Source organism: Pan troglodytes, chromosome 8 (genome assembly GCF_028858775.2).
Source record: "Pan troglodytes isolate AG18354 chromosome 8, NHGRI_mPanTro3-v2.0_pri, whole genome shotgun sequence".
In the NCBI taxonomy this organism is placed as follows: Eukaryota; Metazoa; Chordata; class Mammalia; order Primates; family Hominidae; genus Pan; species Pan troglodytes.
The window spans coordinates 85,246,912-85,261,902 of NC_072406.2; the positions used below are offsets into that span (position 1 = coordinate 85,246,912).

The following is a 14,991-nucleotide window of genomic DNA, read 5'->3' on the forward strand; positions in this document are numbered from 1 at the left end:
GTTTCACCATGTTGGCCAGGCTGGTCTCGAACTCCTGGCCTCAGGTGATCCGCCTGCCTCGGCCTCCCAAAGTGCTGGGATTGAAGGCGTGAGCCACCATGCCTGGCCCATAATAACTTCATAACCACAGTAAAGTATTTTAGAGCTCTCTTTGAAGGAAGCACATCTTGATTCATGAAATATCTGAAACTTCAGAGAGCCTAAATTTTTCTTAACCATGTGACATTAGTGTGAGTGGAAACCAAGAGTATAAACCTAAGCCCTATGTACTAAAGAAATTACATAAGTTAACCTGTTACTGCCACATCATACATTCGGATTTAAATACGAAAAACACCACACAGAAAACAAACTTTTTTTAAAAAAGATTTAAGATCATAAATAGGTCATTGTTGTCACAACACATTTCAGAATCTTAAAAAACAAACATTTTGGCTTTCTAAGAAAAAGACTTTTAAAAAAAATCAATTCCCTCATCACTGAAAGGACTTGTACATTTTTAAACTTCCAGTCTCCTAAGGCACAGTATTTAATCAGAATGCCAATATTACCACCCTGCTGTAGCAGGAATAAGAGGCAAGGTATTAGCACTAAGAAAAACAGCAAAATTCCTGAACAAAATCATCTGTCATTTTAAAAAAGGGATAAAAAAACAGGCTAAGTGGTGAGCATTTTAGTTAAGAAGGCCCAGTGTTGTTATGCAGGACTTTCCGTTAAAAAAAAAAAAAAAACGAAATATTTTAACTCAAGTAGGTTTAATTCACCACAGAAGAGCTAAGAGAAAAGAGAGGGGGTTGGTAAAATACAGTATACTTTCTTTAAAAAAGACTTGGGAGGAAAAAAATCAACTTAGAAGATCATATGAAAGGGCAATCACATGGAACCCAGTTAGTGTCCTAGTTTATTACTAGTCTTCAGATCCAGAAAACAGAGTAAGACACTAGGTAAACAGAACACCTAGACACATCTGTAAGGCATTTGTTTCCTATCACACGGCCCATTCTAGCTTAACACCCACCAACTGAGATGTAGTGAAATACTAAAATTGGATGCTCAAATTATGTTTTTATCCAACCAAAAAGTTCTTTAAATATAAAATTCCTCACTTTAAACTCTTCTGTGATACCAACAGAACTTTAAGGTTTTACATATGCAATATGATGATTTCGTGTTACTTTTAAAAGAACCCACAAAGTAAGCAATTGTCCACAGATGAAACATGGGATGAGGTTCATGACTGAATCAATCATGGAGTGTTAGTCAATTGTAAACTCCTGAAAGTTAAGACTAGGAAATGTGTATATCAGACACATAAGAGTACAACAATAGGAGAAAAAGGGAAGCCTGTTTGTCATTCCAATTCTGACAAGGTACAAGGTCTTCGAAATTCTTGTCCACGTTCATGGAGCCATTTATTGGATACTGTGAGAGAAAAGTAATATATTAATTTTCCCCCTTAATCTAATCAGTATTTAATTAGTTTCTAAAAGCTGGGTCTATAACAAAGTTTCATCATGGGATAAAAGTTCAACACCAAAACCAGATAAAGGCAGATGCTACTTAAAAACTTGGCTAAATGCTGAAAACACAGATTTTATATACCTATATACATATGTGTACACACTTGTGTGCGTTTATGTACATACATGTATGTATACACATGTATATTTGCAAGTCTATGTGCATTTCTTACAGTTTCCAATGTTCAATGTGAGGCTTGAAATGAGACACAAATGGACCTAAGATACAGGTACAGGTAAGAGTAGAATATTGCTTTATGTATTGTTTTCAAAGTACAACCTCCAAAATACAAAGACAATAATGAACACAAACTTTCCACTCTAAAGGAACAACTCTCTTATCAACCATTGCTATTGTATGCTCATCAAGTTTCCAAAATACCTTTAAAAAATGTATACCATGTAAAAATGTATCCCAAAAGCAGTTAATTTTCTGTTTTTTTTTTTGTCTCTGGTACCATAGAACCCAGTCAAAATATCTAAAGCAGGAACCTTAATTCTTAACTCTTTTTCCTTCTTCAACCCTTGTATCTACACTTTATTCATCAAACCCTGACAATTTTCCTTACATCTCTCTCAAATCTATTTGCTCTCCAACCCTTTCACTGATGCTTTAATCCAGGCCATTATCATCTCCCACTTAGACAACAGAAAACAGCTTTCTAAACTCTCTCTCACCAACTAGCCTCTCCTCATTCTAGTCCAGTGGTTCTTAAACACTATAATCATAAGGGGAGATTTTTAAATCCTGATCAGGCCTCACTCCTTAACCTTGTTATGTCCTGTATGTAACCACTAAACATGTGGCTAGTAACACAGATTGAAATGGATACATGGGGCTAATTAATAGATATTTAAACTAATTTCACGTGTTTCTTTTTACTTTTTAAAAATGTGGCCAGTCCTGCACTTGCATGTCCCTGACTGAGAGTGAGTGCCTCTTTAAATTTTGCACATTAGGTGCTACTCGAGCCTCACATTAGAACCTGGTATCTAACATGTTTGGAAAACTGCTGTTCTATCTTCAGGACCAAATTTAAAGAAAAAGCTTTGAAGAAGACTCCCCAAACTTAGGCAGTCACCATCTTCTGTTTACATTTTTGTATTAATATGTACTACATTATAATCCATTAGTATGTCTCAATCAGATTATTAACCCTTTGAGGGGAAGATATTGTCTTATTCAATTTTGAGTCAGTCATTGTTTCTTGGAATAAGTAAAAATAGAGTTAAAAATAAAATCTGTCATCAAAATTCTGATTTCAAATTTGTATTATGATTAGGCACTTGTTTGGCTGAATCCTGTACAATGTTAAAATCATATTAAGCAAACATGGGGGCTTTTGTTTTTAAGACACAGATAATAGTTTCAAAATAAGAAACAAAAATTACATTATCTTCGCAGAATATATGAAATATTTACCCCATTTGTTGCCAACTAGCACTGGACAGGCTGCATGCCGTGTACTATAATCTCCTTCTCCACTGGCAAACAGATTATACCAGAAAACAGCAGTTCCCTATGGAGAACAATTCACAATTATCCCCAAGTATACAATGCCAGGTAATTGCTTTCGGTAGTTATTACTTTTTTTTTTTTTCGAGACAGAGTCTTGCTCTATCGTCCAGGCTGGAATGCAATGGCACGATCTCAGCTCACTGCAACCTCCACCTCCCAGGTTGAAGTGATTCTCCTGCCTCAGCCTCTCAAATAGCTGGGACTACAGGCGTGCAACACCAGGCCTGGCTAATTTTGTATTTTTAGTAGAGACAGGCTTTCACCATGTTGGTCAGGCTGGTCTCGAACTCCTAACCTCAGATGATCCGCCCATCTTGGCCTCCCAAAGTGCTGGGATTACAGACGTGAGCCACCGTGCCCGGCCGTTTTCAGCAGTAATTTTCCCTTTGTTCCTGCGGAAGAACTCTATAGCAGTATTTTATTTTCCGCTAATATAATTCTGAAAATATGGTTATATCACTTTAAGAACCGTTTTTGATCATATGAAAAATACCATAAAAATGTTTGACAACAAAAGTATTTGCCAAAAGAAAGCTAACATATCTTACATAGCAAGATGGAGGGGAAAACACAATGCAGAACCCATTTTAGAAATGAAAAATTTTAAATACTAATTCCTGGTCATTCATTACCTCTAAGTACTCGTGGCAAGGACCATAAAAATACCTTTAAAAATGTAATTTGGTCAGGCACAGGGGTTCATGCCTGTAATCCCAACATTTTGGGAAGCTGAGGTGGGAGGATCACTTGAGCCCAAGAGTTCAAGACCAGCCTGGGCAATACAGGGAGACACTGTCTCTACAAAAAATTTAAACGTTAGCTGGGCATGGTGACATGCACCTGTAGTCCCAGCTATTTGGGAGGCTGAGGCTTGAACCCAGGAGGTCAAAGCTGCAGTGAGCCATGTTTATACTGCTGGGCTCCAGCCTGGGCAACAGAGCGAGAACAGGTCTCAAAAAATGAAAAAGAAAAAAAAATGTAATTCATTAATTAGACCATGAATACAAGTGCATCTCTTCCTTAGGGAAAAAATTAATAAACCAAAAACAAAACAAACAGGCTTACTTTTTTGGGCCAAACACTAGCTCCAACTTCAGGAAAAACAGTGGCTCCTCCTGCAGACACATCACTCATCTATAAGAAACAAGAGGGTGTTATCAAAAGTGCTGGTAGAATAAAGTAAAACATGCCATTATATAGACTTGATATTGGATACTAGAATATTGGGAACATACGGACTTGTTCTTATATAGCAGGTTTGGTACATGCTACTCAGTTTTTCAAAAATAAAATGCCATTTAGGTTTATATACATAAGTAAAAAAACTACAAAAAGCAAAGGAATGATTAACAAAAAACTATCAGGATGGAAGACTGGGGATATAATTTGAGATAGGAACTTATTTATAGCCAGAGGGAAAAAGTAATGACTTAAAACTAATGAGTCAATACATAGATATAAATATGTATTTTATTGTATTAGAATGTAATCTCCATGGAGGCAGAAATTTTCATCTGTTTTGTTCATTACTGATCATTAATGTCTAGAACAATAGTACCTCAAGAACAGTAGGTGCTCAAGAAATATTTAAATAAATGTAAAATAAAAATACTCAGTTTTGCCATCTCTCATGGAAGGTAATCAAACATATTAAATAAAAGTGAGAAAGTTAAAGGATTATATAAAGTTATAGTCATAAAGATAACCTAGAATAAAAATGGAAACCTTTTAAATTAACCAAAGAATCACAAAAAACAAGGCAAAGGAAACATGGATCATAAAGATTTTTTTAAAGCAACATAAGTAGAATGTATAGACTGATTAGATCACAGAGCAAAACCCAGCTACATATTATATCAGAGCTGCATCTAAAACAAGTGACTTACAAACACAGAACACAAAAATGTAAGATTTTGGGCAAATGCTATCCAAGGAAAACAGGATATGATCTTAGTATGAGATACAGTTTAAATCAAGGTAAAAAGCATTAAATGAGATAGAAGGTATTTTACAATGATAAATACATAACTAATAGTAAAGAACTAAGAACACTTAACCAATGAAAAAATTAAACTCTGAGGAAATTAAAAAGTTGTGCATGAGAGGAAAAGTAATTTGAGATATTCTATGTGCCCCTCTGGGAATGGTATTTAAATAACGGAAAAAAATGATAATCAATTAAAATGCTGTACAACTATTTTAGAAAAACAGGAAGGGTGTTTACATTAAGAGGGAGAAACAGATAGTGGGCCAAATAATACAGCATCAATATTCATAAAACAAAGAAATATAAGCAGAACCAGGAACACATAAACACTAATGGCTTTTAAACATCTGAAAAGATGCTCAACCTCTCTAATAAGAGAAATGCAAATTAAAGCCACAATAACTGCTAATTTAATAAGTGAAAGATACATAGATCAAAAAGTCTGACAAACATACTTCACAAACATATCCCACTTAAAATTGGGATATAAACTGGTACAACCTCTAAGACTCACCTCTAGAAAATATGCAAGCCTTTGCAGCATGAATTTGTATACCGTACTAACCCTCTCCTGGTTTTCCCTTTGTGGTATTTCTCTTTTTTTTATATGAATCTTTGTAATGTACCTTACCTCCTTTTGGAAACAAGATGGAGTTGTGAGAGAAATACAGATTGGGAATTGGGGAGAAAAGGAGGCATACGGAGAGGAAGGAGATAGGGAAGAAGGGAAAGAAAACAGAAACAGGGAAGGTAGCAGGAAGAGAAAAAGGAAATCGACTGAACAGAGAGATTTTGGTAGGGAGTGAGATACTACAGACAGCAAAAAGATGTAATTCAAATAGGGCTAAGGAATGGAAAAAGTGATGAAATAACCCAAATTAAGTCTACATATAAAATATATATATTTTTTTTATTTTTATTTTTTGAGATGGAGCCACGCTCTGTTATCCAGGCTGGAGAGTGCAGTGGCGCGATCTCGGCTCACTGCAACCTCTGCCTCCCAGGTTCAAGTGATTCTCGTGCCTCAGCCTCCTGAGTAGCTGGTACTACAGGCGTGTGCCACCACGCCCAGCTAATTTTTGTATTTATAGTGGAGAAGGGGTTTCACCACGTTGGCCAGGCTGGTCTCGAACTCCTGACCTCAAGTGATCTGCCCGCCTCGGCCTCTCAAAGTGTTGGGATTACAGGCGTGTGTCACTGTGCCTGGCCTAAAATATCTTTTTTAAGTTAACAAAGGTTATGACATTATGGCAGATTGCATTTTCCAAATATAATACATCCCAATATGTCCCATCCTACATGCTCTTTTTATGTGACGCTGACATTCGTCTGCAGTGGTAGGGTCTGTGTGCCCTCTCCTTGAAGCTGGGCAGACCTTTGTAATTGCTGTAACAGAACACAGCAGAATTAACATCTGTGACTTCTGAGGGTAGGTCATAACAATACCATGTACTTTTGCATTGTTCTTTTGGGATGCTTCCTCTTGCAATCCAGTCACTATGCTGTGAAGAAGCTCAGCCACATGTATTGGCCAGAATTTAGGCCTCAACCTTAGCCTTCAAGATACCCCAGTGCCAGGCATTTGACGGCAAATACATGTCAGATTTGGAGCAGGAACCATGAGTTGAGCCCAGTCAACCTCATAACTGTTAGAGATACATTAAGAAAATCGTTGTTATTTTAAACCACTCAGAAAGGAGAGTTTTGGAGTGCTTTATTTGGGGTAACTAGAACAAACACTACAATCAAAACTTTTTTCCATATATAAAAATATATAAACAATTTTAAATATTGAATTATGATCATACTGTTTTAAAACTCTGAGATAGGGTTTCTGGGGGTTGTAATATGCTATTTCTTCACCTTAGTACTTAATACACCAGAAGTGTTCACTTTGTGAAAATTAAGTTATAATACTTAATTTGCGCACTCTTCTGATATACTTCAATAAAAAAAGTAATTCAGAAGTTTACTGAAATAATGTGTATGTGTATGTATAGAAATTCAAATATATAGAGATTTTTATATACACATATTATATATTACTAAACAGAGAGACTATATGTTAAAATATTAATGATTATCTGCAGGTAGTGGCACTATAAATTCTAAGTTTGTCCAGAAGTGTCTATAATGAACATCTATCTTATAGCCTGAAAAAGTTGCAAGTGCAAAATAATTCTTAACTCACTTTAATTCAGTTGTAAAAATGTTAAACTAGGATGCTGAATCAGAGCTACACAGAACAAACTTAAAACATTAAAATGAATCTTGTCATCAAATCCCAACTTAATCTAAAAATTTTAGTGACGACTTACATAAAACAGCCATGTAGCAATTCTATTTCCTGTCCCCAGCTCTTTGAAAGCATCTGGCTCATCTTTCTGTGAATAAAAACACAGTAAATTCAATGGTGTAAAAATTCAGTAATACAAACACTCTAGTGGCAACTAAACATCAGTAGTAATATCCTGAAGAATATGCCAACAACAACCGCAAAAGTTTCCCTTGTAATGTCCAGTGCACTATAAACATCAGGCACTCTTTTTGTAAGATGGAGTCTTGCTATGTGGACCAGGGTGATCTTGAACTCCTGGCCTCAAGCGATCCTCCTGCCTTAGCCTCCCCAAATGCTAGGATCACAGGTGTGAGCCACTGTACCTGGCCTCAAATACTTGATGACTGAACTTGTATACTGGATACTTTAGACAAGATTACTGGATAAAAAGCAGACTTATTAGCCTAAACAACAGCCATTATCTGCAAGCTACATACTATTTTAAAAACAAATACCCACAATTTTAGCTTCTAAAAAATATGACTTGACAGCCATCTCTTAGCTATATTCCTGAAGCTTAATTTACCTTGAGACTTACTTTGAACTCACGACCTACTGAAATATTTCCTAGTATTATTTTCTTTTTTCTTTTCTTTTTTTTTTTTTTTTTTTTTTTTTGAGACAGAGTCTTGCCCTGTCGCCCAGGCTGGAGTGCAGTGCCATGATCTCAGCTCATTGCAACCTCCACCTCCTGGGTTTAAGCAATTCTTCTGCCTCAGCCTCCCAAGTGGCTGGGGCTACAGGCATGTACCACCATGCCTGGCTAATTTTTTTGTATTTTTAGTAGAGATGGAGTTTCACCATGTTGGCCAGACTGGTCTTCAACTCCTGACCTCAAGTGATCCACCCACCTTGGCCTCCCAAAGTGCTGGGATTACAGGCATGAGCCACCACGCCTGGCCCCTAGTATTATTTTTCTAATAATGCTAGTAAAGTGACTTTCAGCACTATAATCAAGCTAAAGAATTAATATCTAAATATTTATATCTAAATTAAAATACAATACAACCTCTTGGCATTTCTCCCAGAAAAATGAAAATGCATTTTTCACATAGAAATGTAAACACATCTTTATTTGTAATAGCCAAAAACTAAAAACTATCCAAATGTCCTTCGATGGGTGAATGGCTAAACTGTGGTATATCCGTAACATGGAATACAGGTTGAGCATACCAAAAGTCCAAAATGCAAAATGCTCTGAAGTTCAAAACTTTTAGTGCTAACATGACACAAGTGGAAAATTCCATACATAGTACTCCCTGAGGTAGCTCCCCTATCATACACACTATGCCCCAGCCAGGATGGAAACAGACAGTTCCCCATAAGGCTCCTGTATCACAAGAGATTTATTTTCAAACCCATTCTTTCTTTACTGAAGGTGTAATCCTTGTGGAGATTTAGAGTTTATGCCAGGGTCTCAAATTCAGCAGCCTACACTGTGGCAGATCCTCCTTTTACAGAGCTGTTATTCCCAAAGCTCTAGTTCCTGGAGGCACATACCTCCAGCCTCTGTGTTTTGTCCCCTCTTTAATTCTCTAAGTTTGGGATCATTGTTCAGTTTGCCTTTTGGAACACCCTTTACTTTCTTCCAGGCTTGCCAATGCATTTAAAGTATCTTAAGTGACTTTATTGGGTATCTAGGTGTTTGTTTGTTTTTTTTTAACTGGTAAAAAGGTTTCACAGAATATCTGCCACACCGTATTTCCATAATTCCAAATAGGCTATGAATTTTTAATGTTAAAATAACAGAATTAACATGTTGACAAAGAATCTCTCCTTGACCCAACTACTCAGGCTCCTCTGAACTTTCTTCTCAAGTAGGCCCTGACTTTGGGCTTCTGGTATTTACCTCTGCATTGTCCAATTTAAGCAAGAACCCTGCTAAGTCAGGTTAGCCAGAATTCCCCGTCCTTGCCATGTGATCACCCTCAAAACCTAACTGGGTTCTTCATCTTCCACTATCCCCTGGATGATGATCACTCTGCCCTGACTTCAGCAAGAATCCTGTTAGGTCAGTTTAGCCAGAATCTTCCCTTACCTCTTAGTAATTTTCCATCTACTAACACCCACCCTTGCTCATTGGCTATAAATTCCCACTTTTCCTTGTTGTATTTGGAATTGGGCTTAACCTCTCTCCCTTACTGCAAAATCCCACTGCATTTGCAGTGGTCCCTATACCTATCGCAATGGTCCCCCCTTGAATGAAGTCTGCCTTACCATCTTTAACAAGTGTCAAGAATAACTTTTTCTTTAACAATGTAATGCGGCCGGGCACAGTGGCTCACGCCTGTAATCCCAGCACTCTGGGAGGCTGAGGTGGGTGGATCACCTGAGGTCAGGAGTTCAAGACCAGCCTGGCCAAAATGGCGAAACCCTGTCGCTACTAAAAATACGAAAATTAGCAGGGCATGGTGGCGCATGCCTGTGATCCCAGCTACTCGGGAGGCTGAGGTAGGAGAATTGCTCCAACCCAGGAGGCAGAGGTTGCAGTGAGCCAAGATCGTGCTACTGCACTCCAGCCTGGGTGACAGAGTGAGACTGTTTTTTTGTTTTGTTTTGAGACAAACAATGTAATGCATAAGCCTCAGTGAATTTCTCCATTTCTTTTTCACTTACCCGTGCAAAGTCAAAATGGGGTTCATACTGTCCTCCAACTCCATAATTTGCTACCTGAAGGAAAGACACAAAGCATGAAAGAAAAGAACTATAAAGATTACTATTCAAAAAAATCTATGAACCTCATTTTTTGGACTTTTATAGACCATGGTCAGGTATTTACAGAGAAATGAAAAGTATTTAAAATCAACAAGAGTTCCTATGAAAACAGGGATGAAAAACAAAGGACAGCTACTATATATCTATGTATAGATCTATATCTACAGATGTATATATAGATATCTATATCTACAGATGTATATATAGATATCTATATCTACAGATGTATATATAGATATCTATATCTACAGATGTATATATAGATATCTATATCTACAGATGTATATATAGATATCTATATCTATATATAGATCTACATATATAGATATCTATATATATAGATCTATATCTACATATGTACCCCTCCCCACCCCCCACCAGAGACAGGCTGGAGTGCAGTGATGCAATCAGAGCACACTGCAGCCTCAACCTTTGGGGCACAAGTGATCCTCCCACTTCAGCCTCCTGAGTAGCTGGGACTACAGGTGCATGCTACCACACCCAGCTAATTTTTAAAAATTTAATACATAAGCTAAAATTTGAGATTTCTATTATTTTGTTTCACTAAACACTTTCCTTTGGAACTTCAATCAAAAAATGTTTTCCAAAGCCCCAAATGCTGCTGAACTCGCAATCCACTTTAATAAAATATCTTTTCTTACATATTTTTTCCCTGCTAAAAAAGGAAAGAAATTAACACCAATTTAATTATTCCTGTTGAAGGGCCCTAACAACTTCAGTTGCTTACGACAATGTCCCAGTGTGACGCACCAAAATTTAAGAAAAATATTTGGTCTGAGTTCAAGTTCCAGCTCTCTTAATTACAATGTAACTTTGGATATAATCTCAGTTTTCTTATTTGTTAAAGTGAAGAGAATGATACTTAACTCTTTCCCTCAATCACACAACACAATAAAATGCTGACAAAATCAAAGGAGAACATAATTAAGAGTGCTGCTGATGAAACCAGAAGGAGAATACTGGTGGAACTGGAACTGCTGGAGTGTGTCTTGCTCTGGGGGCCAGTAGCCACAGCACCCCTTCATCCCTGAAGCTAAGCCAGGAATGAAGGCCTACTTGAAGGCCTGACATTCCCAAGCAGAGCTGCCAGCAGCTGTTACACCCTTCCTGGTGGGGTCAAGAGAGGTGGAACTGCTCTACCCACCCCTCCCCCAACTCCCTGAGGCAGGAGCTGCAGCCATGTACTTACTCCCTTCCCAAGAAAATAGTACTTTGGCAGAACCCTGCATCCCATGAGATGTCTGGGCCACCCAGAACAGTCACGTCCCCTGAGCCTGAGCTGAAACAGCACATCACCCTTGGGGAATTGTTGCACTGGCCAAGCTGAGCAGCTGCACATCCCAGGGCTGAAGTAGTACCCAGAGACCCAGGGAAACAGAGCAGTGGCTAAGCTGAGAAATGTGCCCTGCAGGGCAAATAACTCTAGTACCCTGCTTCCCTGGAGAGTCTGCGCTGCTGAGACACTTCTCTTTCTAGGGAGTGAAGTCATTGCTGTGCTGCTCTCTGCCCCACAGGGCCCAAACAACAGGCATGCTTGGCCATTCAGGGGTGCCTGTTCCTGCTGTACCTGGCCTCAGAGTCTGGGATCCATCTGAGCTCCACCAATCCAGGTTCTAGAGTGACTACTAGAACCTGGTGCCTCATCCCCAGGGATAGGAGTTGCCACTAAGCCCTACTGGCTCAGGCTCCTAAATTAGAGCCAAACCCTGCATCCCAGACTCAAACCTCCAGAGCATCCTCTCTTCCCTGGAGTTGGGCCAGGGCTGTGCCCTGTCCACCAGGGGTAGACTCATAGCTACAACCTGACACTCTTTTCCCAAGCAGCTAGAGGGTGCCTCAGAGTCACAGATCCTGGCACTATAGGCAACCTACATCCAACCCTGCCATAGTGACCCTGTACCCTAACACCCAGGTGTTACAATAGTATGCAAGACCCTGAGCCCAGGATCCTAGCCCCACAGCCACTCCAAACGCTTGCACCTGGATTGCAGCACGATGGCAGCTGCTTGTAGGATATGTAAGACCTGCCACCAAGAAGACTCCCACTGGCTAAAACTCCCTATTGTGGGGAAAACAAGAATGGAAGGATTCCAAAAGCTCTTGCCACTGAAGATATTAACAATCTACTCCACAGCTACCACCACTGCAAACTTCTCCAGCCTAGGCTGTTGAGGCACCCACAGTTATTCTGACAATGAATGCAACTGAATAGGCTATAAGAGACTACAGTACTGAACCTACCTGGAAACAGAGTCACCACACCCTTCCCAAACAGCCCAACAGAAGCGGAAAGTTTAAAAGAGCCAATTGTTCCACTAGATGCACAGACATCAATGCAGGAAACAAGAAACATTAAAAAGCAATGAAATATGACACTGCTGAGAATGTAACTCTCTAGTTACAGGCCCAAATGAAAAGGAAATCAACACCTAGCTAGAAAAAAATTCAAATAATGATCTTAAGGAAACTCAAACAGATAAAAGAAAATACAGATAGATAATTCAATGAAATCAGGAAAACAATTCATGATATGAATCAGAATTTCAACAAAGAAAGATATCATAAAAAAGAACCAAACAAAACACTTGCAGCTGAAGAATTCAATGAATGCGGGAGGCTGAGGCAGGAGAATCGCTTGAACCTGGGAGGCAGAGGTTGCAGTGAGCCAAGATCTTGCCACTGCACTCCAGCGTGGCGACAGAGCAAGACTCTGTCTCAGAAAAAAAAAAAAAAAAAATTCAATGAATGAAATTAAAAATACAATACAAAGCTGCACCAGCACACTTGATTAAGCAAAACAATCTCTGAACCTGAAGACACATTATTTGATATTACTCAGAGGGGAAAAAAAAAGGAAACAATAATGAAAAAGGATAAAGAGAGCCTACAAGACTTCTGGGACACCATTAAACATTTGTATTACAGGAGTTCCAAAAGGAGAAGAAAGGTAAAAGGCACAGAAAACCTATTTAATAATAGCTGAAAACTACCCAAGTCTGGGGAAGAGATAAGGGTATCCAACTCCAGGAAGTTCAAAAGTCCCCAAATAGATTCAACCAAAAAAAGTCCCCTCTGAAGCACATTTCAGTCAGATTGTCAAACATCAAAGACAAATAATTCTAGAAACAGCAAGATAGCTAGATTAACAAAGAAAAAAGATCCAAATAAGCGCAATCAGAAATAACAAAGGTGACATTACAACTGACCCCAAAGAAATATAAAAAGTCCTCAGAGATTATTATGAACACCTCTATGCACACAAACTTTTATAAAAAACCTAGAAGAAATGGATAAATTCCTAGAAACACACAACCTCCCAAGACTGAAACAGAAAAAAACTGAAACCCTGAACAGACCAATAAGGAATTCTGAAATTGAAATTCAATTTTAATTAAAAACAAAAAAACAAAAAAACAACCTACTAACCAAAAAAAGCTCTGGACTGGATGGATTCACAGCTGAATTTTACCAGACATACAAAGAAGAGCTAGTATCAATCCTACTGAAATTATTCCAAAAGATTGAGAAGGAATCTTTCCTTAACTCATTTTATGAAGCCAGCATCATCATTCTGATACCAAAACTCATCACAGACATAATGAAAAAAGAAAACTTCAGGCTGATATTCCTGATGAACACAGACACAAAATACTCAAAAAAATACTAGAAAACAAAACCTAGCAGCACATCAAAAAGTTAATTTACTATAATCAATTAGGCTTTATTTGTGGGGTGCAAGGTTGGTTCAATAAATGTAATTCACCACATAAACAGAATTAAAAACCATATGATCATCTCTGCAAATGCAGAAAAAGCTTTCAAAAAAATTCAGCATCCTGGCCAGGCACAGTGGCTCACACCTGTAATTCCAGCACTTTGGGAGGCCAAAGTGGATGGATCACCTGAGGTCAGGAGTACGAGACCAGCCTGGCCAACATGGTAAAACCCTGTCTCTACTAAAAATATAAAAATTAGCTGGGCATGGTGGCAGGGGCCTGTAATCCCAGTTACACAGGAGGCTGAGGCAGGAGAACTGCATTAACCCAGGAGGTGGAGGTTGCAGTGAGCCAAGATCACACCACTGCACTCCAGCCTGGGCAACAGAGTAAGACTACATCTCAAGAAAAAACAAACAAAAAAACCCAGAAATAACAGACACTGGCAAGGATGAAGAGAAAGGGGCATGCTCATACACTGCTGGTGGGAATGTAAATTAGTACAATCACTATGGAGAACAGTATAGAGGTTCCTTTAAAAACTAAAAATAGATCTACCGTATGATACAGCAATCCCAGTGCCAAGTATATATCCAAAAGAAAGGAAATTAGCATGACGAAGAGATATCTGCATTCCCATGTTTATTGCAGGACTATTCACAACAGCTAACATATGGAATCAACCTAAGTGTCCATCAACAGATGAATGGATAAAGAAAATGTGGTGCTTATATATAATGAAACACTATTCAGCCATAAGAAGAATGTAATCTTATCACATGGATGGAACTGGAGTTCATTATATTAGTAAAATAAGCCCAGCATAGACAAATATCACATGTTCTCACTCACATGTGGGATTTCTGCATTTCCAACTGAGGTACCTGGTTCATCTCATTGGGACTGGTTGGACAGTGGGTGCAGACCATAGAGAATGAGCCAAAGCAGGGCGGGGCATCGCCTCACCCAGGAAGCACAAGGGGTCAGGGAATTTCCCTTTCCTAGCAAAGGGAAGCCATGACAGACTGTACCTGGAAAAACGGGACAATCCTGCCCACATACTGTGCTTTTCCCACGGTCTTAGCAACTGGCAGACCAGGAGATTCTTTCCTGTGCCTGGCTCAGTGGGTCCCATGCCCATGGAGCCTTGCTCACTGCTAGTGCAGCAGTCTGAG

At 38.7% G+C, this 14,991-nt stretch overlaps 1 protein-coding gene across 5 annotated transcripts in view; it reads right to left on the minus strand.

Moving 5' to 3' along the window:
- Positions 1-738: 738 nt before the first annotated feature.
- P4HA1 (prolyl 4-hydroxylase subunit alpha 1) overlaps positions 739-14,991 on the minus strand; it is a 67,151-nt gene continuing 52,898 nt past the window's right edge. For 3 of the 5 annotated variants that reach the window (XM_063780764.1, XM_054660243.2, XM_054660244.2), the window contains 5 exons: positions 9,981-10,030; positions 7,345-7,410; positions 4,105-4,173; positions 2,944-3,040; positions 739-1,422 (listed from right to left, as the gene is read on the minus strand). In XM_063780764.1, the coding sequence (XP_063636834.1) occupies positions 1,352-1,422; positions 2,944-3,040; positions 4,105-4,173; positions 7,345-7,410; positions 9,981-10,030 (353 nt within the window). In that variant the 3' untranslated portion in view covers positions 739-1,351. Of the gene's footprint in view, positions 1,423-2,943; positions 3,041-4,104; positions 6,673-7,344; positions 7,411-9,980; positions 10,031-14,991 lie in introns of all 5 variants that reach the window. The other 2 variants (XR_010146632.1, XR_010146633.1) reach the window with 1 other exon arrangement.